This window comes from Cervus canadensis, chromosome 33 (assembly GCF_019320065.1).
Source record: "Cervus canadensis isolate Bull #8, Minnesota chromosome 33, ASM1932006v1, whole genome shotgun sequence".
Classification (NCBI taxonomy): Eukaryota; Metazoa; Chordata; class Mammalia; order Artiodactyla; family Cervidae; genus Cervus; species Cervus canadensis.
In genome coordinates this window covers 5,644,707-5,669,352 of record NC_057418.1, presented here as the reverse complement: position 1 = coordinate 5,669,352, position 24,646 = coordinate 5,644,707, and the positions used below count along the sequence as shown (strand labels likewise).

General features: G+C 39.8%; 2 protein-coding genes across 3 annotated transcripts in view; one reads left to right on the top strand and one right to left on the bottom strand.

The window, feature by feature from the left end:
- MED23 (mediator complex subunit 23) overlaps positions 1-2,114 on the top strand; it is a 38,954-nt gene extending 36,840 nt beyond the window's left edge. The window contains exon 27 of the mRNA XM_043456785.1: positions 1,039-2,114. Within this exon, the coding sequence (XP_043312720.1) occupies positions 1,039-1,206 (168 nt within the window). The 3' untranslated portion in view covers positions 1,207-2,114. The remainder of the gene's footprint in view (positions 1-1,038) is intronic.
- Positions 2,115-4,656: 2,542 nt separating this feature from the next.
- ARG1 (arginase 1) lies at positions 4,657-18,605 on the bottom strand. 2 transcript variants are annotated; one of them, XM_043457021.1, is made up of 9 exons: positions 18,513-18,605; positions 18,054-18,253; positions 13,691-13,763; positions 10,933-11,107; positions 8,921-9,080; positions 7,113-7,207; positions 5,641-5,745; positions 5,285-5,421; positions 4,657-5,047 (listed from the first exon to the last, which is right to left on the bottom strand). In XM_043457021.1, the coding sequence occupies exons 2-9, from the start codon at positions 18,108-18,110 to the stop codon at positions 4,881-4,883; spliced, it is 969 nt and encodes a 322-aa protein (XP_043312956.1). In that variant the 5' UTR covers positions 18,111-18,253; positions 18,513-18,605; the 3' UTR covers positions 4,657-4,880. The 2 variants fall into 2 exon arrangements, with proteins under 2 accessions (XP_043312956.1, XP_043312955.1); XM_043457020.1 differs by having other exon boundaries at positions 18,054-18,256; positions 18,513-18,583.
- Between the last annotated feature and the right edge of the window lie 6,041 nt (positions 18,606-24,646).

The following is a 24,646-nucleotide window of genomic DNA, read 5'->3' as shown; positions in this document are numbered from 1 at the left end:
TGGTGAAGTTAAGTTGTGACTCAGCATATAAAGAGCCACTCCCGGGGATGGCTGTCTCCAAGTGCAAAGGACCTCCTTAAATACCTCTTTAAATCCTGAGTTTCCTGTCTGTTGGAACCAGAATCTCTGCTCTTTTAGAAGGGTGGAAGGAAGGCAAATAGGTGAAGTTAAGTGACCTCCTTTCCACACTTTAATGTTATTTCTCTTTAAAATGGGAAAGGAATATACATTGATACACGTAAGCACAGGAATCCTAGTCTGCAGGATTCACTCTTTGAAGCTGGCGACATGGAGTGGGGAGGGTGTTGACTCCTTTACACCTCCACAGGATTGTCAAGTGGAAACCAATACAGAAATGTTTTCTTTAGCGTATTCCTTATATTTGAGCCTAAGAAACTTTGACACAAGGGAATACAGAAAGGAAGAATTTTTAATGGACTAATCTTTCCTGGTAAGGTCCAAGAACATATAAGTAAAGCTAAGAACACTATGGAACTACTTGATGTGTTTATTTCTTTAAAGCATTTTAAGTAAGAGTAAGTCTAATATGATTTAGTTTGAATTCCAGGTGTAAATCAAAACCAAAAAAGTTAGCTGTATAGATAAATGTTTTGAACTTAAGTTATTCAAAGATCTTTGAAATATAATGGTGCTTTGTGTAAAGATGGCATTTTAAAAGGATGAGTCCCTTGGTGGATGTGTAGAACCCCCAGTGTAAACTCTACTAGCTTTTGGCAGGAGGATGACTGCTGTCCAGGTCAGCGAGTATGTTTCTGTGAAGTGTATGCATATATAGATAGATGCACATAACGCAAATGTACGTGTATATAATATGTGCGTGAGGGACACACATGCCTTTTTCAGCTAAGAAAGAGCTAGTTTTACCTGCTTTTGTTAAAACACAAAACGTGAGAGAGACTTATCCACCTGTTGCCCTCCCTGGTTTATTGTCTCAGGAAATGTGTAAATCACTTCTTTAAAAGTGGGAAATTGAACTTCTCTGGTGAAAATATGTTTCATTGTGCTTTTGTGTTTTAGGTAGAGAAGATCATCTGTAACTTAAAACCGGCTTTGAAGCTCCGTCTTCGGTTCATCACTCACATCAGCAAGATGGAGCCGGCCGCCGTGCCCCCGCAGGCCGTCAGCAGTGGGTCTCCAGCACCTCAGCCGGCCCAGGGGCCAGCGTCTCTGCCAGTGACCCAGTGAAGCCAGAGTGCGCCGCGCCGAAAGCAGACCTGAGTCTGTTAAATCTGAACCTGAGAGTGCTCCATTGTGATGGAGCAGAGCCAGCGGTGTTCAGGTTGTTTTATTTTGATTCATATGGTGAATCTGTTGACGTCCAACCCCTGTCTTTCTATTGCTTTGTCTCTAAGAGATTAAGTAAACTACACGTTGTTCATATCCGCAACCAGGTACTAGAGCTACCTAGGAACATTGACATATCTGATCAAATGACCTTTACCAGGCACTCTCAGTCTTTCCTATTTTGGCCACTGTTTTTGTTTTTATTTTTTAGTATTAATAAGTTATTCAGTTTTCAAATCCAGTTTTAAAGGCACCACACATGTAAAATAGTTATTACAAATGCTTTTATACATAAATCTCTTTTGGTATATCTTTGCAACAAAAGATTTTTGTCAAGTAAAGGACTCTAGATTTCATTGCATTACAGGAGCAAACACAGTTTCATATTCTTTTTAAAATGGCTTAAACTTTTTATCATAGAGTTCCAAGTAAACAGGCTAATATTTCTATTGAAGTAGATTGGCAAGGTTTTGCCTTTGCTGTGGACTTGAACTTAAACTGTATGAAATGAGTTGGAAGCCATGTAAGAAGATAACATAACTTAAGAAAATCATACTTAAATGGTGATTCTTCAATCCCTGTTTTTAAAAATCAGTTACTTTTCCAGGTTGACACATTTACCTGGCAGATGATGTGATTCTTTGAATTTTTATAGTCTTAAATTTTTTTAATATTTATATTTTTAAATATCATATACATTTTGGTTCTTTAGAGTTTATTAGATTTTGAGAGACATACTGTTATTTTGGGGGTGTGGAATTAAGATTGTAAAAGACTTGGAAAATAATTAGTAAAATCTGTTGAACGAATAAACTGTCTGATTAGTTACTCAGTTTGAATGAGCGTCTGCTGGGTGCCAGGCAATGTGCTGGCTGGGTTAGAACAGAGAACTGAGCCACCTCCATGGACTGTACACTGTAGTCAATGACTGACATTAACCTAGGAATTAAGAGGTACTGATTTTTTTTTAAAAAGAATTAGTGAAGTTTAACTGTGAAATTCTATTTCCAAATCATTCCTCCTAGGCTTTTATCTTCATGATTCTTATTTTTATAATCACTAGATCTTTATTTGCCATGCAAGGACAGCTTAAAATATGTATAATGGTATAAACAATTTTTCTAAGCTAATGATATTCTTAAAATTCTCCAGGAATTTTATACTAGAAATGATTTCAAGTATTACTCTTAACCTAGTCTTGGTATATTCTTGCTGCCTCAAGGAATATATTGCTTTGAGATCACAGAATAGAAATAATTGTAACAATAGTATTATGCAAATAGAATAAAGAGTAAAATTCAATGTCAGTTTCTTAAGGACATACACATTCCAGTTAATTTTATTAAAAATTCAGTTTTTCCTCTCTAGCTTTACAAAAGGGAATATGATTTCCCCAAATAGGCTTTTAAGAGGTTAGTATTAATCAGAGACATTAATAGAAGACAGAAGCTTAATTTGTGTTTAGAATATAGCTGAGAAAAAAATACTTACATCCATTACATCCTAAAATTTTTCTTTTTGAAAACTAATAATAACTTGAGCGTGGCTGTGTTCACTAGGCATTTCTGCAATGGTAGAAACAGTCATGTCTGTGCTGGGCAGTTCAATAGTTAGAAGCTCCATGTGCTTGTTGAGCACTCACAGTGTGCAACTGAATATTTTATTAAACTTTAATTAATTTAACTGCCTGTGACTGCTGTACTGGATAATGTTCTCTAGAGTAAGATCCATTATAGTTGCTCTTATCTGAAAGTTATTCAGTAAAACACTTATTCTACAAAGTCCATAGTGTCAACAGGTTTAAAATTCTGTATTGCAGGTAGACAATCAGATGATAGAGGTTCTTTAACACATAAAGCTGTTATAACAAGAATAACAAAAGGGAGGAGATATATGTATACCTATGGGTGATTCATGTTGAGGTTTGACAGGAAACAGCAAAATTCTGTAAAGCAATTATCCTTCAATAAAAAAATAAATTAATTTTTTTAAAAAAAGAATAATAGTAAAAATTCTTTCGTGGAGCCTGTTTCATTACAGACTCCACTTTGAATTCCATGTAAGTTGGAGGAAAGGGAAAGAGTTCACTTCCCTTGTTTTGATTCTAGTTTATTTTCACTTACTTTCCCACTTCCTTCACTATATAATAGAGCTGAGATGAGTTTTTAGGATGTTCAGGAGTTCAGCCAGTGAGCACACTCTTAACTGCAGTGAGTAAAAGGTGGGGCATTTGGAAACTTGGGAAAGTGTTAGTTGCTCAGTAGTGTCTGACTGTTTGGGACCCCTTGGACTGTAGCCTGCCAGGCTTCTCTATCCATGGAATTCTCCAGGCAAGAATTCTGGAGTGGGTTGTCATTCCCTTCTCCAGGGGCGCTTCCTGACCCAGAGATCAAAGCCAGTTCTCGTATTGCAGGCAGATTCTTTACCAACTGAAATAAGTGAAAGGTGGGGCATTTGGAAGCCACAGATAATTTTCAGTTAAATTGCAACCTAAATTAGCATATCTTAGAAACAAAAATGGAGAAGGCAATGGCAACCCATTCCAGTACTCTTGCCATGGAAAATCCCATGGACAGAGGAGCCTGGTGGGCTGCAATCCCTGGGGTCACTGCGAGTCGGACACAACTGAGCCAACTTCACTTTCACTTTTCACTTTCATGCATTGGAGAAGGAAATGGCAACCCACTCCAGTGTTCCTGCCTGGAGAATCCCAGGATCGGGGGAGCCTGGTGGGCTGCTGTTTATGGGGTCACACAGAGTCGGACACGACTGAAGCGACTTAGCAGCAGCAGCAGAAACAAAAATAGTTGATTTCTCTGTTTCCCAAAGATTGCCTGAATAGCTGCCATGCTTAACATGATATTAACCAAGATCATACTTGAGGTTTAAAAAAAGTGAAACATGGTCATCTAACGTCAATGAACTTAGAGATTGCCCAAACCTTATAATAATACATTTTACAGATGAGGGAACCAGAGCAAAAGAGTTAAAATAACTTAACCAAGGTCTTACAGTGTTTTGGGGACAATAATTTCAGTGTGGTTTTTTAAGTATTTATGGTAGTCTTAAGCAGGATGTGTGTGTGTCAGTGTCTGTGTGTGTGGCATGTGTTTAGAAACTTGTATAGGGATGACAGAATCTTATAAAGAGATAGAGAAGAGCAGTTTATAGGCATCACAGCTTTGAACAACATGGAAATATGGTCCCTTTGCAGGTTGGGTAGCTTTATCTCCTGATATCAGGAGTCCCACTATACATGTGGGGGCTGATAAAAGTGTTTGTTTTTAATGCCAGCAAACTTTTATTTGGAAATGAATGTATGTTTCTCTAAGGACAAGTCTTTTGCCAAAATGGGAATATAAACTTTTTAATTTCACAAAAGTTAGCATTTCCATATCTTGAATTTCACACCAAGAGGGAATTGATACAGTTTATACTAATTGTACTAATATTTACCAAGGCAAAAGATTTTCCTGAAAGACCAAATCTTTGGGACAGTAACTGTAACTTCAAACTATTAGATTTGCTAATCATGTCATTTAGCTGTGAGATTTTTTTATGTGATGATTCCACGTTTACTTCGGTGGTCTAAGGTAATCAATAGGTTTGTGGTTACCCTCTCGAGCAACCCCGAAGCAAGCCATAGTTACTGCTACTGTTGTGTTCACTGTTCGAGTCACTTCTTCCGGTGTCTTCCCCAGAGACGGGTTCACTTCCATTATATCTAATCCTGAGAGTAACCCTACAACCACAAATGGAAATAATGTAATTTATTAAATAGCTGATATTTGTAACTTAGTACAGACTGACTTGAAATATTATTATCCAGGAGTGCAACTGAAAACATTTCAGTCATTGTATTATGCAATGGGCATTCAGGAAGTGTCAAGTTGGGGCTTTGTTTTCAGATCAGGGAGGTATCAATATATATTGGCCAGGTGTACACTTTTCTCTTATGTTCGCTCAGAGTTTTACTCACCTGTTTTGTAAATTTCCTCTGTGATGTAGAGACCTTCTCTGTAAGACAGACCTCCTTGGACTGGTGTGCCAGTGGCTGGCGTGAAAGACGGGTCCAGTCCATCAACATCAAAGCTCAGATGAATTGGCCTTTTCTTTCTTTTAAAAGGTGGGAAAGGAATTCAAGTTAAAGTTGGTGGTTTAATATTTAGTAGAAAAATACAGTTCTTACTTTGTTTTACAAAAAGTAACAACCCCGTGAACTTTCATGATTGTACTTGCAGGCTTTGTTAATAACTTACATTGACTAGTGTTAGTAGCAAGTCCTTTTAATAATATTTATGTTTACATACACACACACACACAGAGGCATCATACCTTCCTAGTAGATAGCTGAATGTTTCTTCCATCACCTTGCCAATTCCCAGTTTATCCACTTCAGTCATTGAAAAGTATTTAATTCCCAGAGTTTTCAAAATATAGCTATGAAAGAGGCGATATTAAGATAATCTACAGTTTATAAGGAGGCTGACCCTCTTGTTTCCTTTTAGAGAAAAGATCAATGTGGTAAAGATTCAAAAATTATTTAAGGGGCTTCCCTGGTGGTCCACTGGTTGATAATCCAGTTTGCAATGCAGCGGACGTGGGTTCGGTCCCTGGTCTGGAAAGATACCACGTGCTGCAGAGCAGCTAAGCTAGTGTGTGCCTCAGCCCCGGAACCAGCGTCCCAGAGCCCATGGGCCACGACTGCTGGGCCCCCACACCGCGACTGCCGAAGCCCCCGTGCCCCACGACAGTGGAGACCACCACACAGGAGCCCGAGCGCCACAGCAAAGGAGCCTTCACTCATCACAGCTAGAGAAAGGCCACGTGCAGCAGCGAAGACCCAACAGAGCCAAAACAGAAATCTTTACAAAAGAATACTTAAGTTTGGTGAACTGTATGCATATATCAATAATTTTTAAACAGCAAGTCAAGGTAAAAATCACCTACCTACATACATAGATATCTGTGTTGTTGCTATGTAGTCCGTAAGTCTTGTCTGACTCTTTGCAACCCTGTGAACTGTAGCCCACCAGACTCCTCTGTCCATGGGATTCTCCAGGCAAGAATACTGCAGTAGGTTGCCATTTCCTTCTCCAGGGGATCTTCCCAACCCAGGAATCAAACCCACGTCTTCTGCATTGGCAGGCAGATTCTTCACCGCTGAGCCACCCGGGAAGCTCATATGTGTATATACGTGTGTATATAGATACAGATCTAGATACAGACAGGCTTCCTAGGTGGTTCAGCAATAAAGAAATCCATCTGTCAATGCAGGAGACATAAGAGACATGGGTTCGATCCCTGGGATGGAAAGATCCCCTGGAGGAGGGTATGGCAACCCACTCCAGTATTCTTGCCCGGAGAATCCCATAGAAAGAGAAGCCTGGCGGGCTACAGTCCATAAGGTTTCAGAGTCAGACATGACTGAAGTGACTTAGCATGCACTTAGATACAGATATAGATACATGGGGCTTCCTAGGTGGTGCTAGTGGTAAAGAATCTGCCTGCCAATGCAGGAGACTTAAGAGACTATATTCTCTTATCTCTATCCCTGGGTGGGGAAGATCCCCCGGAGGAGGAAATGGAAACCCACTCTAGTTTTCTTGCTAGGAGAATCCCATGAACAGAGGAGCCTGGCAGGCTACAGTCCTTGGGGTTGCAGAGTTGGGCACAACTGAGTGAGCACACACATATAGATTTATAGACTTGGTGTTGAAAATAATTTTTTCTCATTGACTTGACCAGCACGCCTAACATGAGAAAGGACAAAAAGGAAGGTAAACCACATCAAGGAATAAACTTACTGTTCTGCAGGGTCCACATCTCTCAGACCAATATACACAATGTCTTTGGCAGATATGCAGGGAGTCACCCAGTAGAATCCTGGGACCTCGGGCATCTAGAATTGCAATGGTTCCATTGGGTTATATATGCTTCTCTTGAGCAAATCTTACATTGAAAGTTAAGGACACATGTTAGATTGCATGTATCTTATATTCAGAACATAAAATTCAAGGAAATCATTAAAATATAGTACAAAGTTAGGAAGAGAACGTCTGTCCCCCTGTGCTACCCTTGGTTGCTTTGGCCTTACCCAGCCTCGCCTGGTATCCCAGACCTAACCGGAACCATTTGTCAGCATTTACCTGCTCTACACTCCATTTCCACTGAGCCCTGTTCTCCTGGAACTCTTCTATAAAGAAATCAGTGTGCTTTTGTAGCTTCCTTCTTTTCTTCTCTTTTTCAAAACAGAATTTATCCAGAGGATGGTTTAGAGTGGCTGATGAAAATTTTCAATCAGACCTTTGGTTTGACTGCATCTTCAAATGTCCCAGAGCCTAGCTTGGCTGTCTTATGAGCTAACAACACATTTGTAGGTGTATAAACCAATCATGTTGGTCAACTGTTTGGAAAATATTGCTGCTGACATTTAACATAAGGAGGTTTGGATCCCCAAGTATCATCACATTGTCCAATTTACTACAGTTGTATCAATAAAAATTGTTTTATTGGTAGCATATCAATAAAAATTATGAACCACAATGTTAAATCTTATTCTGAAATTTCATCTTACATTTTTTAGAAAGGAAGTTTCCAGGGAACAAGGAGATAGTTCTCCCTCTTGTGATTTAGACGGGTGCTTCTCATAGTAAAGATGTTAAATAATAAGCCATCGTAATCTGCATTTAAAATCTCCATGTTTGAAAAGGCCCTGTGTTGTGAGGGGACACTTGGTTAGAATGAGAGGCTGTGGGGCGTGTAACCAAAAGAGGAGGCACCGGGAACAGAGTTATGGTCCTTGCCTTTCTCCACATTTGGTGTGTGTGTTAACCTCTGACCCTTTGCTCACTTGGTCATAAAGGATTCCTCTCTGCCCCACCTACTAAGAATCAAAAGGATGGGGGCGCCGAGGACTGGGGGCTTTTGCCCACCCAGCGAGGAGCAAGCACACCGTCGGCAGCCTCCTTCCCTCCGCAGTCACCCGCTGGTCTGCCTCGCCCCCCGACCTCGTGCTGTGGAGGCCTGCCTGCCCTTTCGAGAAGGATCATGTGTCTGAAACAGCAGGCTGTGCCCCGAACCCTGTCCCCTCTGTCACCCTTAGAACTGCTTCACTTAAGGTCTTCATCTCTCTAAACCTAGAGATGTAAGGGGCCAAATCTCACGCTTGCATGACTGTAGGAGCAGAAACAGCATCCATGGGAGCAGTCTGGAGAGCACCGTGGTCCTGAGAACACTGGCCTTGCCGGGAATTCATACGACCTTAGGGGAAGACTCAACTGTAAGTAGCCATATTCTCCACTTAGGAGTGGAGAATTGTGTTCTACCTTTCTGAGAGCAGAGAATCTACATAAACCATTTGGAATTCTGAGGAGAAAAAAAAAATAAAAGGGAAGCTACACCCGAAGTCAGTTTGCAAACTATTAAAAATGTAGCGAGAGAGTCTCACTACCTCTGTCCACCCCCCCCCCCCCCCATTGCTTATTGGCTGCTGAGAAAATGGTTTGAAAATTAATCAAGAATAAAATGGCACAGGGGTTCTTACGTTCCTTCTGGCTCCTGAACTTCTGCTAGAGATAACTCTTTTGTAACAGAACACCAACCAGCTGCTTACCTTTTCCTTTAGTTCCTTCAGAAGGAAAGACACAGGTTGTCCATGCAGGTTCCCCGTTGTAGTTGTCAGTGGAGTGTTGACGTCAGTGTGAGCATCCACCCAGATAACACAGAGATCTGGGTGGACCCTGGCGTGGCCAGAGATGCTGCCGATCGCCATGCTTTAAAGGAAAAGAAGTTCGTGTGAACATCAGGTTTGCAGTATCGGTGCATATATCATTTACGTACTATTCTTGCCTGATTTTCCTTTAAGTCAAAGTGGCTAATATTCCTGAGAGATTTTAAACTGAAGATGCCAATTAAACAATCGCAACACTAGAGAAAGTATACCTAACACAATATTTACTAACAAGTTATATTTATTCACTGTAACAGCATTACTAAAAATAACTTTTACTTTTCTTCAAAACCACCTTCTAATAAAATTGCAAATTCTAGTTTAAAAATTAAATGTGTGAAAAGACAGTAGCCACACAAGAAGTTTTTTAGCATGAGATATCACTCAGTTCTCAGGGTTAAAACAGGCTCCTTTTCTGTACTCTCATCTCTCTTGGAAAATACTTAATTCTCCCAAGTGAATTATGACAGAGTCCTCCCATTTTTCTTAAAATCCAATTCTTTTACAATTGGGGAACATCACTCAAACCCCTGACATCCACTTCGGCCAGTGTGTCCTGGGAGCTCACTCTATTTAACATTCAGGTCCTCTGCTGGAACTTTCTAGTCTCCTGCTACGTATTTAAGGACTCACTCTTGGCCAGGTCCAGAACCCTTGAAATTCATCTCAAACACTCCCAGCTCTAGAAAACTTGCCGGAATGGCAAAGCTAAGTAATATCTTACACAAAAGTTAAAAGACCAGGATTTGCCATACAATGTCTGCATTCTCCCCCTTGTGAAAGGTCAGGAACCCTGCAGAGAACCGTGAACTCTCAGAAGCAGTCCTTGCTTGACGTTCAGGCGCTGATGATTCAGCATGCTGTTTCCCTCTCCCTTTAGGTTTCTTTTTCTTTGTCCATGTGCCACTCTTAAAATTCCCACTTACAAATTTTTTTTACTTAAAAAAGAGAGCTCCAGTTTCTCAACGTGAAGTTTTGTCACAGAAGTCCTGAAAACACTTTGGCTTTCAAGGAAAATATGGAGGGGGCTGAAGTAATTAACTCCTGCATTGAGTCATTGTAATCTTTGTACTTGTGATCTAATCATACTTCTGATTACATGTCCTGGGACCTTGAGAGTAAACATGGGAAGACTCACGCGCAAACATCTTTGCTGCATTATTCATAATGGTGAAATTTGAAAATAACCTGAATATCTGACAAATGAATATATATATATAGAGAGAGAGAGAGAGAGAGATCATACCTAGATGAAATATCAAGCAACAGTAAAAATTATGCTCATATGTATTGTGAGGTATTAATAACATAAGGAAATCTGTAGTGTAGATGAAGAACAAAACAGGATAACACGTACAATTGTTAAAATTATATACAAGGAAAAAATTACGGCAGGAAGGAAATGTAACATTTTCAAAATTCTAGTAGAAATGGTTTTTAGAGCACTACAATTGCCACTATTTTTTTCTTTTACATATGCATGTATATTTCAAAAATTTGATAATTATTACTTTGATAGTGGGAAACACGTGCTTTAATTCTTGACATAAGTTATTTCTGTTATCACTAATCAAGTACAATAGGCTGACTATTAATTTCCTCAGTGCTTATTTATTTAGGAATATAAGCTTGACTATTTTGATGAAATTCATTCACATACCATGTATTTTCTGCTGTCATAGAGAAAGGTCATGCAAGACTTCAAATAGAAGGAAGTTTTTGTTTCCAAAATAAAGTAGTAATCAATAAAATTAAAAGAAACAAGGCATAAAATGTGGTGTAAAATATTGATCAATACTTTCCTTTCCTATTTTCTCTCTTCTCATGGTTTTGGTTATACTTCCTCCACTGTATTTATACCAGACTCCCATAGAGATAAGCATTAAAAGAAAGACCTGTGGTCTCCGCCCAGGACAAGGCTGATCCTTCCAGTCTTCTTGACTTCTGCCACCACATCAGCCAGCTTTTTATTTGCTTCTCCCACACACCTTGGATTTTTCACGATTTGAAAGGGACTGTCATCAGGGTCATCGACAAAGGACAGGTCCCCATAATCTTTCACATCATACTCTGTAATTAAAAGTTTAGGTTACTAAAGGAGATTACAAAATAGACTGTAGGATGATTCCAATTTTACCAAAAAAAAAAAAAAAGAACCTGGAATGGCTGTAAAAACTCATGAAAGTAAAAACTATGTCCTCTGTTACCTGACATCATCATCCCAACTTCACTGCACACCAGTGCCTACTGTATACTGGGCTCTACACAGCTGCCTGCTATATACTGGGTTCTCTGCAAATTCTTGACTCAAGTCAGGCTAGACATGAAAATGTAACAGTGATAAGCAGGCTTGGACTTGATGCATGGCGTCACTGTCTTGGGTTCTGTTTGTGTGCTGTTTACTTTTCTATGATAAGCTTGTTTTGTGTAGGTAATAAAAAAGCTGTTTTTAAAAAGAAAATATATTTATACATATATATATATATATATGGCTTCCTAGGTGGCTCAGTGGTGAAACATCCATCTGCCAAGTAGAAGACCTGGGTTTGATCCTTGGGTTGGGAAGATCCCCTGGAGAAGGAAATGACAACCCTTTCCAGTATTCTTGCCTGAAGAATCACATGGACAGAGGAGTCTGACCAGCTGCAGTCCATGGGGTCATAAGAGTTGGACACAGCTTAGCAACTGAACAGCCAACAATATATATTTATGCCCAGAAAAAAAAGACACTGATATTTTCTCAACTTCCTTACACTACATTAAGAGCCCTTGGATTCATCCCAAGCTGTCACCAACTGAAGCCACTCAGCTTCCTATTCTGCCTGCCCATTGTACCTGCCTCATAATGAGATTGTCTGAATTAAATAAGAATATATGATTAGCCTAATGCTTCCATGAGGTCAGGAAATAAAGGGTCTATTTTTATACTTTTTAAATAAAGAAATTGCAGGTAACCCAAAGATTCTAAAGACCTAGACTCACTTCCTAAAAGGCCCTGCTTAGGCTTCAAGGTACAGGCTTCATGTAAAAGTGTGATATGGGATCAATACAGTGTTCCAAATTAACCAGTCATGATGTACTGTACTTATTACATGTCCATGTGTATCCATCAATCAGTAACACCTTCAAGAGATTCAAGCAGATATAAAATGTGGCTTGTCAACTGAGGGATCTGGCTTTCTATTCTCGCTTGGGGTCTTTTTTTTTTTTTTTTTTAACTGTATGGGGTATAATTATTATTCACTAAAATACACTCATTTTAAATGTACAAGTCAGAAATATCCACAGACTTGCAAGTATCACTATAATAAAGATTTAGAATATTTTCATTACTCCCCAAATTCCCTCCTGCCGTTTAGGTCAATCTGTGCCCCTTCCCACAGGCAACTGCGGATCTTTCTCTTGCTATGCTTTTGTCTTTCCTAGAATTTCATATAAATCATACAGTTTGTAGCCTTTTGTGTCTGGCCTCTTTCATTCAGCATGGTATCTTTGAGATTCACCCATGTTCTTGCCTGTGTTCCCGTTTATCGTTGAGTATTACCTCCATGGTATAGATGTCCCACTTTTTGTTTATCCATTCATCAGTTGATGAGCATTTTACTGTTTCCATTTCCTGACTTTTATAAATAATGCTACTACAAACATTCAAGTAGAAGACTTTGTAGTATATGTTTTCACTTCTCTTGGTCAATTTCTAGGAGAAGATTTGCTGGGTCAAGAGGTAAATGCATGTTAATTTAAGAAACTGCCAAACTGCTTTCCAAAGTGGCTGTGTATTTATGCATTCCCACCAGAAATACATGAGAGTTCTGACTGGTCCATATCCTCCCCAACATTTCGTCGGGGTTTTACATATAAAGATGACGTTTACTTTAGCCCATACTTTAAAAATTATATTACTTTTCATCTGCATGCTCATGTGTATATATAGAAGTATATGTATATATGTATACATACTAGGATGTTAATGCAAATACTAGGTAATGTTATTCTTATTATATAACCATCTTATTTTATTTCTTTTTACAAATAAGTATCCTCTTGTTAGTAATGTACTTTCTGCTGCCCCTGGCTTTTCATTTTCAGTTTCCCTGGATCCCCTACCACCAACCCACCCCCTAGTTCTTCCACGCACAGATTCTCTAAAAGAGTAGTCTCACTGGAAAGACAAAATATCTGAGTGAGGATATTCATCCAACAATGTTTACTGAGCATTCTCCCCTTCACTGCGTTTTTTTTTAATAAGATGTACTTCTAAGGTTATAGTCAATGCTGCTATAATGTCACTGTGGTATAAATGTCACTTCAGACACACCTCCAGGAGCCTGGACCTTCCTTCAGAGTAAGAAAGAAATCGTGCTGATCAGCTTTCAACTTAGAAATTACCTTGTTCAAGCCAGCGGTTACCAGTGGGGAAGGGGTTGGGGAGGGACAATATAGGAGTAGAGGGTTGAGAGGTACAAATTATTACAAATAAAATAAGCTATAAGGATATATTGTGCAACATAGGAAATACAGCCAACATTTTACAATAACTATAAATGGAGTGTAACATTTAAAATATTATGAATCACTATTGTATAAATATGTAACATATAATATTGTACATCAACTATACTTTAGTAAAAAATTGATTAAGTAAACACTTACCTAGTTCTTTAAGTTTCTCAAGCAGACCAGCCTTTCTCAGTACTGTAGGGCCTTCTTCCACTCCTCCTCGTGGCTGAACAATGAAAACAGAGTAATTCAGATATTATCATATCATCAAATCCCCACAATAGAAACCTTGTTCATTAATCAGTTGAAGAGTAACGATCATTTTTTGAGTACCTACAGGGTCAGGTATTTACATGATCTCACTGCATCACAGAGAGGTAGATTGAATTACTCCTATGCTGAGTATGAAGATATAGAATCAGAAAGGTTATATAACTTTCCTACAGGCACACAGCGAACAAGTGGCAGAGGCTTAGTTCACATCCAGGTGGTTTGGATCCCCAAACTTGCAGCTTCTCTTCTCCATCACACTGTGTTAACAACACAGTGGACACGTTTTGTACAAAAGCACTCTGAGAGAGAGACAGTGATCCAAAGGAGAGGGCTTTTGTCTTTGAGTGACTCACAAGTGAGTAGGGGATTTGGATATTTATTAATAATCCCAATTATAATACTTAGAGATTTGCGTCAACACAGTTACAAGATATTGTAACCACAAAAACAGGATGTTCCTAACCCTGTCATGGGTGGACAAGTTTCAGAGAAGTCTGCAGGGAACAGGCTGACATTTCTGCTGAGTCCTGCAACATGAGTAGGTGATTCAGGAAAATGGATGGGGTGATGAAGAAACTTTGCAAACCTGGAGAGCAGCTTGAATCAAAACATAAGGTGAAAAAAGAGTGTGACATCAGACAGACCTACGTGCAGGTCTGCATGGTAGTAAGTTAGGGCTCTTGTGGAGAAAGGAGGCAGCAGGGAGAATCATCACTTGGGAGATGAACTCACAAAGACCAACCCAGTGTTTCAAGTTTTGACCTGTTTAAGCATGGTTGGCACAATTCTACCTTTGCTCTTTTTACATCGGGGAAGCTAGCACGCTTCTTCCTTGCAGTAAGTCTTCTCCAGCCTCCTGGCAGATAAGCCATCTAAGGAAACAGTTCTTTTATGTGTTTCTCTGATTCCAATTTCCAACAAGGCTTTTCAATAGAGAAAGTTACTCTGCGCTGTTAGGTGGGAGTGACAAAGTGGAAGTGTTAGTCACTCAGTCATGTCCAACACTTTGCCACCTCATGGACTACAGCCCACCAGGCTCCTCTGTCCATGAAATTCTCCAGGCAAGAATACTGGAGAGGGGTTGTCCTTCTGGATTTCCTTCTCCAGGGGATCCTCCCAAACCAGCGAATGAGCCCTTGTCTCTTAGGTCTCCTGCGCTCACCACTAGTGCCCCTGGGAAGCCTGCTGGCAGGGGTGGAGATGTGCAGAAAGACACCGCGTCCATCCTCAGGGTTGCACTGTGGCACCAAATTAAGCGGAAATTCTTCCCGCCTCAAATTACCAGATGACTTGCCCTGACTACCAGGCAAATCCTCCATGTCAAATTCCTGTCCCTGGCAGCAAGGGACTCCCCCCAACACCATGCTCAGCCAGACACATTTGCTCCTTCACTTCACCGCCCTTTTTTATGACTCCCGCCCCTACCCGCTCAACAAGTAGATACAATTTCTCCTTCTTTAAACTCCAATAGAGTGCCACTTGGCTGAAATTTTGCCTTGATTTTGAGTTATTTGCCATTGTTTTCTCTCCCTGATTAGATTTCTGTCCAATCTTCTCCACACTTCCAGCACTGTATTTTTTAGTATAGAGCTGACACTTAGTAGATGTTCAAAAACTGTCAATTTGATAAAATTCCCTGACCTTTGCCCTCTCCCTTTCAAACTTTGGAACAAATTTTAAACACTCCTGACAAATGAACTTATTTACAAAACAAAAATAGGCTGACCAACATAGAAAGCAAACTTATGGCTACCAAAGGGGAGATGGAGATGAGGGGATAAATTAGGAGTTTGGGATTAAAATATGCACACTATTAAATATAAATAGATAAACAAAGAGGACCTACTGTTGAGCACAGAGAACAATATTCAATATCTTGTAATAAGCTTCAATGGAAAAGAATTAAAATTTTATATATATATATGTAATTAAATCATTTTGCTGTACATTCAAACTAAAACATTGTAAATCAACTATATTTCAATAAAAATTTCAAAAATAAAACCATTGTGAACTTTCAGAATTATTAAAAAAATAAAAAGAAGAAGAAATCTTAAACATCCCTTAACTGATACTAAAATTCCTCCTCCAGATCTGTATAGGATTGACCAGGACGCTCTCCCCTCCCCCTTACATAAAATGACAGTAAAGACATTCCCACAGATATGGAGGGCTGGCTGTATATTTACAATAACACAGTTGTTCGGCTTCCCAGAGTGACACTTTTTAGCTTTTATTTTGCATCTGACTTAAAATGCTTCTCATGTTCTGACTTTTCTCATTGTTCTTTGTTAGCGCTACTGACTTTGAAGCTAGGCTCCAATCCCTAATTGACCACAACTCCAAGATCCACTGTACAACGAAAGATGTAACAGCGCCGGTCAGGAGCACAGGCTTTGGTGTCAGTGGAATTACAGTCAAAGCCGTGTGACCTTGAACAAATTACCATAGCCCTCTGAGCCTTAGCTAACACAATGGGAAAATAGATATACCTACTTTATTTTTGGTCACCACCCCCGCCCCTCAACCACCGCCCTGCAAGGGCATGGGCCTGAGGATGGAGTTCTTTCTCAGACTCAACCTTCTAGCCATCTGCCCTTTAATCCTCTCCTCTGCTTGTTTATCTAAATTTTATGTCCTTTGGCTGAGGACAGAAATTTATATGTTGGCTGATTTTTCCCTTCTATGCTATGGCTTAGAGTAGAAAACTCTCTCTCTGAGTTCTTACTATTATAAGACAATATAAGCTTCATTCTCGTGTGTGTACGGGTCAGCAGTGTCTTACTCTTTGCATGGCGCCATGTTTTAATAAGGAGCGGCTGTAGAGGCAGGAGGAATTATGGAGAATGGAAAAGGCACCAGGCTATGTTTCAAAATGTTATCCCCTAGAGGGGCTGTTATCATCAGCATGTGGCCTTCTGCTGGGGTCCAGGAATCAGAGCATGTTCAAGCCATTTCCTCCCTCCCTCTCTCCCTTTCTTTCTTCCTTTCTCCCTCCCTCCCCTCTTTTCTTCTTCTTTTTTAAATCAGTTATTTCATTGTGATCTTTGTTAGAACCTGTCAGAATAGGTGAGCACACTGTGGAGTTTGCAGTTAAGCCCAGCATTACAAGTTAACACCTCTTTGTCAGCAAAACCTCCCTGTGTTTTGGGAGAGAACTTTGAAAGTTTTCCAGGGGAAGTGAAGCAGGTTTCACTGACGTTTCAAATGCAGTTCGCATCTCTAACCTCTGACCTGTCCCAATTTGTTTTGTAATAAAAAAGTCACAGAGTGCAAAGCAAGAACTCAGAACTAAGAGAAGCAATACACTGGTCAGTTGGGCAAAGAGAAAGGTCTAAGAAACCTGAGAAACTTCATTTAAAACAACCACAACCTCAAAAAAAATCTGCATGGTGAGTTTTAATTCACGCTTTATCTTACTTGCTTTTGTTTTTATTCTTCCCCCACCCCTGTAGCACAAACACTTGGAGGAGTTGAAGATATCTGTAATCTCATTAGATTTACCAGAATGAGTGTGCCTGGGCAGAAAAAAAAAAAAAAAGGACAGTATATTTAAGTGTTGCTGGCATGTTTTAGAACCTGGGAATTTTGATAAATCCAATAGTCTTTTCAATGTGATCAATCTGCAGCTGGGTTTCCTTTTTCGCTTTTCATTTTTCATCCCTCAAAGAGAGGTACACAAAGAAGTCCACCTAGTCCATGAATCAACACTTTTAGAGAATCATTAAAGTGCTAAAATAATATAAATAACTCAAAAGGTTGATAAATCAATAATATTTAGCTTATTCACATTTTTAAAACTTAAAATTTACCACCCATCTACGAATTTTTCTAGGTATTAATTACATAACTAAAAAAATACATTTTCTTAAAATTCTATCTCCTACATATACACAGTAACACCAATCGTGCTAAGAGCATGGAAATCTAAATGAGTAGCTACAAGGCAGAAATAGTCTATTTCCAGTCAAAATTATTTTCTCAAAAAATGAGGAAAAGTTCAGCAGATTTAAATAAAACTGGCTGTGGCTGAGATTACGTGTTATAGTTACAAATCTAATGTTATAAGTGGATTTGTGACCATACTTATACAATGATGTAAAATGATGAAAAGACTTTCATACAAATTTCAGGTCAGGTTGTATCAGGCTGTTTAACTAACCAGACGGTAACACCTTGCTAGTTCTGAAGCTCCTGACTTTTCTGCTAAACTCCAGTTATGCAAAGCCAGGCTTTTACTCACCTGGCCCTTTGAGAAAGGAGCTCCGACGATCCCTACGGACTGTGGCTTGGGACTCATAATGCTCCAGCACTGCTCAGCACGGCACCCGAGGTCTCCAGGTAGTCGTCCCTCTCTGCGACTCTCAATGGCGGAGGGCACATATTTTTTCTATTTATAATTGAGTTGAATCTGTTTACTCTAACGAGGAAGAGTGGCTCCACCTACTGAACCAAAGCAACAGTCAAGTCCAGCACGTTCATCCTCGGAATAACTTTGAGTCCTCCTGAGTCTAGGTCTCTAATTAATTGAGGTCATTCATGTAGCCAGTTCACACCCAGTTCACAAAGCCACCTGGCAACATTAATCTGTCCTAATCACAACCATGATTTCTTAATCATAGTCATCTTTTCTAACCATAATTAATTATAACCACAGAAGTGCCGTAGTTCTAGCAGCGCAAATTCAGAGCGTGGTACTTACTCTTTCAGGTCTTTGCATCTGCCTGTGTCAAAAAATCGGGGACTGGCAAGATGGTGTCTCACATCTTTTCCAGCCCTACAACCCTGAATTCAGTTTTCACTCTAGGATTAATGGTTAATCCACAAGACACACCTCACACACTACCGGGGTAGGTCTCGGGGAAGGCATATGACTTCCTTTTCTGACTATTAATTAGAGAAAAAATTAATTGCCTGATTAATAACCAGAAGTGTTACCATACTAGTTTTGAAATAGCATATGTCTGTTGTGCTCAGTTGTGTCCAACTTTTTGTGACCCCATGGACTGTAGCCCGCCAGGCTCCTCTGTCCATGCAGCTCTCCAGGCAAGCATACTGGAGTGGGCTGCCACTTCCTACTCCAGGGGATCTTCCCGACCCAGGGATCAAACCCGGGTCTCTTGCATCTCCGGCACTGGTAGGTGGCTTCTTTGCCACTAGCGCCACCTAGGAAGCCCCATGATACGCGTGGGAAAATAACAATTATTGGACTCAACAGCTAAAAGAAATATAGATGTAAAAACAGTCATGATTGAATTTTTATCATGTGCCACATGCTGTTTTGTTTTATATTATCTCATTTGATCATCGTATGAATTGTATGAGCTGTCTCATTACTTGTTATTTTACTGATTAGGGAACTAAAGCTCAGAGAGGTTGCCAAATGGCACACAATGGAAAAACCATGACTCAGTCATAGCAATTCTGGACCCATCTAACTACTGGGCTTTACATTCTAAACACAGATGAAGTGTCAGCTATGCACGTCAGGCCACTGTGCCCTGGGAATATTATCACAAATGTATGGAATTAGGAGAAATGCACCCTAAAAATTCTTCCAATTTTAAAATGGCACAATTATAATTTTAAAGGAAAATTCATTTAGTAGAGACTAATTTCTTTCTCTTATTACAGAGAAGGTTGTGGACTATTTACATTTCATAAGGACAGGAAACTTGTCTGCTGTAACCCTCGTGCCAAGAGCAGTGTTGACATGTGATTGGCACTCAATAAATATTTATTGAATGTGTAAATGAGGAAACCAAGGTCTTACAAGGTCAATTTAAAGAGGAATATTTTCCATGATCTTCCTTTTACTTGTGGATTTGCTTGCATATCCTAGCTATTTGCTTCTGGGATTTTGTATAGTTAACTATTAACCTCTTACAGAACTAAAGAGGACCTAAAAAGCCTCTTGATGAGGTGAAAGACAGGAGTGAGAAAGCTGGCTTAAAACTCAACTTTCAAAAAACTAAGATCATGGCATCTGATCCCATCACTTTTTGGCAAATGGAGGAAAAGTGGAAATGGTGGCAGATTTTATTTTCTTGAGCTGTAAAATCACTGTGGACAGGGACTGCAGCCATGAAATTAACAGATGCTTCCTCCTTGGAAGGAAAGCTGTGACAAATCTAGACAGTGTATTAAAAAGAAGAGATGTCACTTTGCTGACAAAGATCTGTATAGTCAAAGTTACGGTTTTTTCAGTAGTCATGTATGGATGTGAGAGTCAGACCATAAGGAAGGCTGAGTGCTGAAGAATTGATGATTTCGAACTGTGGTGTTGGAGAAGATTCTTGAGAATCCCTTGGACAGCAAGGAGATCAAATCAGTGCATCCTAAAGGAAATCAACCCTGAGTGTTAATTGGAAGGACTGATGCTGAACCTGAAACTCCAGTACTTTGGCCACCTGATGCAAAGAACTGATTTATTGGGAAATACTCTGATGCTGGGAAAGATTGAAGGCAGGAGGAGAAGGGGATGACAGAGGATGAGATGGCTGGATGGCATCACTGACTCAATTGTCATGAGTTTGAGCAAACTCTGGGATATGGTGAAGGACAGGGATGCCTTGGTGTGCTGCAGTCCTTGGGGCCGCAAAGAGTTGGACAACTGGACAACTCTAACAAAGAGTTAGCAACTGAACAACAACAACCTCTTATGGTTTCACACTGCAAATAACTTTCCTCAGTTCAGTTCAGTTCAGTTCAGTTGCTCAGTCGTGTCTGACTCTTTGTGACCCCATGAACTGCAACACGCCAGGCCTCCCTGTCCAACACCAACTCCTGGAGTCCACCCAAACTCACGTCCATTGAGTCAGTGATGCCATCCAACCATCTCATCCTCTGTCGTCCCCTTCTCCTCCTGCCCTTAATCTTTCCCAGCATCAGAGTATTTCCCAATAAATCAGTTCTTTGCATCAAGTGGCCAAAGTATTGGACTTTCAGCTTCAGCATCAGTCCTTCCAATGAACACCCAGGACTGATCTCCTTTAGGATGGACTGGTTGGATCTCCTTGCAGTCCAAGGGACTCTCAAGAGTCTTCTCCAACACCACAGTTCAAAAGCATCAATTCTCCAGCGCTCAGCTTTCTTGATAGTCCAACTCTCACATCCATACATGACTACTGGAAAAACCATAGCCTTGACTAGATGGACCTTTGTTGGCTACGTAATGTCTCTGCTTTTTAATATGCTGTCTAGGTTGATTATAACTTTCCTTCCAAGGAGCAAGCGTCTTTTAATTTCATGACTGCAATCAACATCTGCAGTGATTTTGGAGCCCAAAAAAATAGTCAGCAACTGTTTCCACTGTTTTTCCATCTATTTGCCATGAAGTGATGGGACTGGATGCCATGATCGTAGTTTTCTGAATGTTGAGCTTTAAGCCAACTTTTTCACTCTCCTCTTTCACTTTCATCAAGAGGCTCTTTAGTTCTTCTTCACTTTCTGCCATAAAGGTGGTGTAATCTGCATATCTGAGGTTATTGAATATTTCTCCCGGCAATCTTGATTCCAGCTTGTGCTTCTTCCAGCCCATCTTTTCTCATGATGTACTCTGCATATAAGTTAAATAAGCAGGGTGACAATACACAGCCTTGACATACTTCTTTTCCTATTTGGAACCAGTCTGTTGTTCCATGTCCAGTTCTAACTGTTGCTTCCTGACCTGCATACAGGTTTCTCAAGAGGCAGGTCAGGTGGTCTGGTATTCCCATCTCGAAGAATTTTCCACAGTTTATTGTGATCCACACAGTCAAAGGTTTTGGCATAGTCAATAAAGCAGAAATAGATGTTTTTCTGGAACTCTCTTGCTTTTTTGATGATCCAGTGGATGTTGACAATTTGATCTCTGGCTCCTCTGCCTTTTCTAAAACCAACTTGAACATCTGGAAGTTCACAGTTAACTTTTCCTAATCTGTAAATAATCTGATAATTTTATATATATCATCATTTGAGATTCTTATTTTTAAAATAGGCAATTGAAAAAAATTTCCCTGGCACTTTGCATTTTGAAAGTTTCACTAGTCCTTTCTACTCAAAAATCACAAATACATATTTCTATATTTTCTCCTATTTGCTTTAGTTTGTCTTTCATGCTTAGTTCTCTAATCCACTGATACCCATCTTTGTCCATTGTGTAAGTTTTCCGATTCTATTTTCCACTGTAGAGTCCGTCAGTTTCCTCAATAACATCCATTAAGCAGTCCATCGATTTTCACTCATGAATTCAAGTAGTATTTCCCTCATGTATCAAGTTCACAATTGCAGGTGTGTCACTGAGCTCTTTCTTCTGATCTATTGGCTTATTTACCCATAGCTACACCAGGTCCACACTGCTTTATTATCATGGCTTTTTGGTATAAAAGTGAAAGTGAAAGTTACTCAGTCGTGTCTGACTCTTTGTGACCTCATGGACTTCACAGTCCATGGAATTCTCCAGGCCAGAATACTGGAGTGGGTAGCCTTTCCCTTCTCCAGGGAGCATCCCAACCCAGGGATCAAACCCAGGTCTCCCGCGTTGCAGGCAGATTCTTTACCAGCTGAGCCACAAGGGAAGCCCAAGATTATATCCCTTCTCTAGCAGATGTTCCCAACTCAGGAATCGAACTGGGGTCTCCTGCATTGCAGGCGGATTCTTTACCAACTGAGCTGTTAGAGAAACTTTAGCAACTGAGCTATGACTATTAGGGAAGCTTTATGGTATATCTTATCATTTTTTTGGTCGAGAGTAGCATTTTTCTCTTCTTTTTCAAAACTGATTTAGCTATTTAAGGATCTCTATTCTACTACATATTCAGAATAAGTTGTTGGATTCCTTTTAAAAACTTCTGCTAGAATTTTTAGTAACTCTATAAATGAGCCCATAGAGATTTGCTGTCTCTCAAATTTCATTGTGGGTATATTATTTTTATACCAACATCTGAAGTGTGTGTCTTTGCAACCCTATGGACTACAGCCTGCCAGGGTTCCCTATCCATGGAATTCTCCAGGCAAGAATACTGAAGTGTGTTGCCCTTTCCTTCTCCAGGGGATCTTCCTGACCCAGGGATTGAACTCACATCTCCTGTATTGGCAGGTGGGGCCTTTACCACTGACCCATCAGAGAAATTCTCTCCTAATAATACAAACCTCTTAACTAATATCTCTCCTCCGTCCTTCTCTTCATCTCCCTCTCCACATCTCTCACTCTCTTTCTCTCTTTCTGAAATCTTATCTAGCATATCCCTGAAGATGGGACCACATCTTATTTCACTTTGATCCAGAGCCACTAGAATGAGGTTTGATACATAGGTCCTTGTGTTAGCTTCCTAGAGCTGCCATAACACACTGTCATAAACTAGATGATTTAAAACAGCAGAAATGTTAAGAAATTATAAACATTAACTGACCCTTAAAAACATTCAGGGCTTTTAAGGGTTGTACTGTGTTCCCCAAAAGATATGGTGATGTCCTTATCTCCAGTCCCTCAGAATGTGGTTGTATTTAGAAATAGGGTCATTGCATACACGTATCATTAGTTAAATGAGGTCATACTGGAGTGAGGTGGCCCTACTCCAATATGACCTGTGATCTGTAGAAGGCTGTAAGTCTTAAGGTGTTGCAAAGCCATGCTCCTTCTGAAACTGATATGAGACTCCTTCTTTGCCTCTTGCAAGCTTCTAGTAGTTTCCCAGCATCTCTACCATCCCTTGGCTTTTGATGCGTCACTCTAACCCTCCATCCTCACAGGGTACTCTCCCTGTGTCTCTATTTCCCCATGGCCATCTTCTTGTATGGTCACAGGTCATATCTGAATTAGGCCCACCCTACTTGGCAGAGTCTAGCCCTTTCCAGGAAACCACTCAACTTTTTCAGCCTATATACCATAAATTCTCTGGTGAAGGATAGAGCTCCTCTGACATATATAAGTGCATACCTTCACTATATGGGTGGTTCAGAACACACATTTCTATTCAGAGAGAGGGAGGCTGATGAAAGCAGAGGGCCTTACCCACCTAGATTTCTTGGTAAGCAGTCAATAAATAGGTATTTACTGATAACCATTTTATTTAGTGCTTGCTTCCATGTTTTTGGTTATTTGGGACTTGAGGTATAATATATAGACACAACCCTTAACTGAGGCTGAACCTAGGATCACAGATTGCATGAACTTGTCAGGCCCCCTTAGTCTCCTTTAATCATCAGAGTTCCTCAGGTTTTCTTTGTCTTTCATGAACTCCAGACTTTTAAAGAGTCTCTCAGTTTAGGTTTGTCTGAGGTTTCCTCTGATTATACTCAAGTTTTACATTTTTGCAAGAATATCACAAAAGTAATAATGCTTGTTCTCAACGTGTCACATTGGAGGGCATGTGATGCTGATTTGACCCATTGCTGTTGAGGTTGACTTTGATCTTTTGGTTAAAGTAGGATTTGCTAGGTCTCACCACTGAAAAGTTACTGTTTTCCTTTTTGTAATTAATATTGTGTGAGGTTAATTAATCTTATGAAATTATCCTGTTCTTTATTATACTTCAACCCACTCAGTTTAACATTCATTGTTCTTGACTAAAACTTGATTATTACTGTGACATTTGCCAAATGATGGTCATTTATTTCCATAATTTTTTATATTTATTAGTTGGAATTCTACTCTAAAGAGGAGTTTTTACTCCTTCTCCATTTGTTTATTTATTCAGTTATTCACATCACCATGTATTCCTGGTTTCCTGTTTTACTCTGTGTGTACTGAGTCATCATATTCTTTTATGAATGTTGGCATACCCCAACTCCAGATGATAGGTTGAGCCCTTCACCTCCATGGTATTTGAAAATAGGAGCCTTTGGGAGGTGATT

Excerpts from the sequence above, each read along its gene's own strand:
- ARG1 (XM_043457021.1), bottom strand. The coding sequence starts at position 18,110 with ATGAGTCCCAAGCCACAGTCCGTAGGGATCGTCGGAGCTCCTTTCTCA. Across the intron at positions 11,108-13,690 it reads TGAGAAACTTAAAGAACTAG|AGTATGATGTGAAAGATTAT; the intron begins GTAAGTGTTTAC and ends TTTTAATTACAG. Across the intron at positions 7,208-8,920 it reads TGAAGGAACTAAAGGAAAAG|ATGCCCGAGGTCCCAGGATT; the intron begins GTAAGCAGCTGG and ends TTGCAATTCTAG.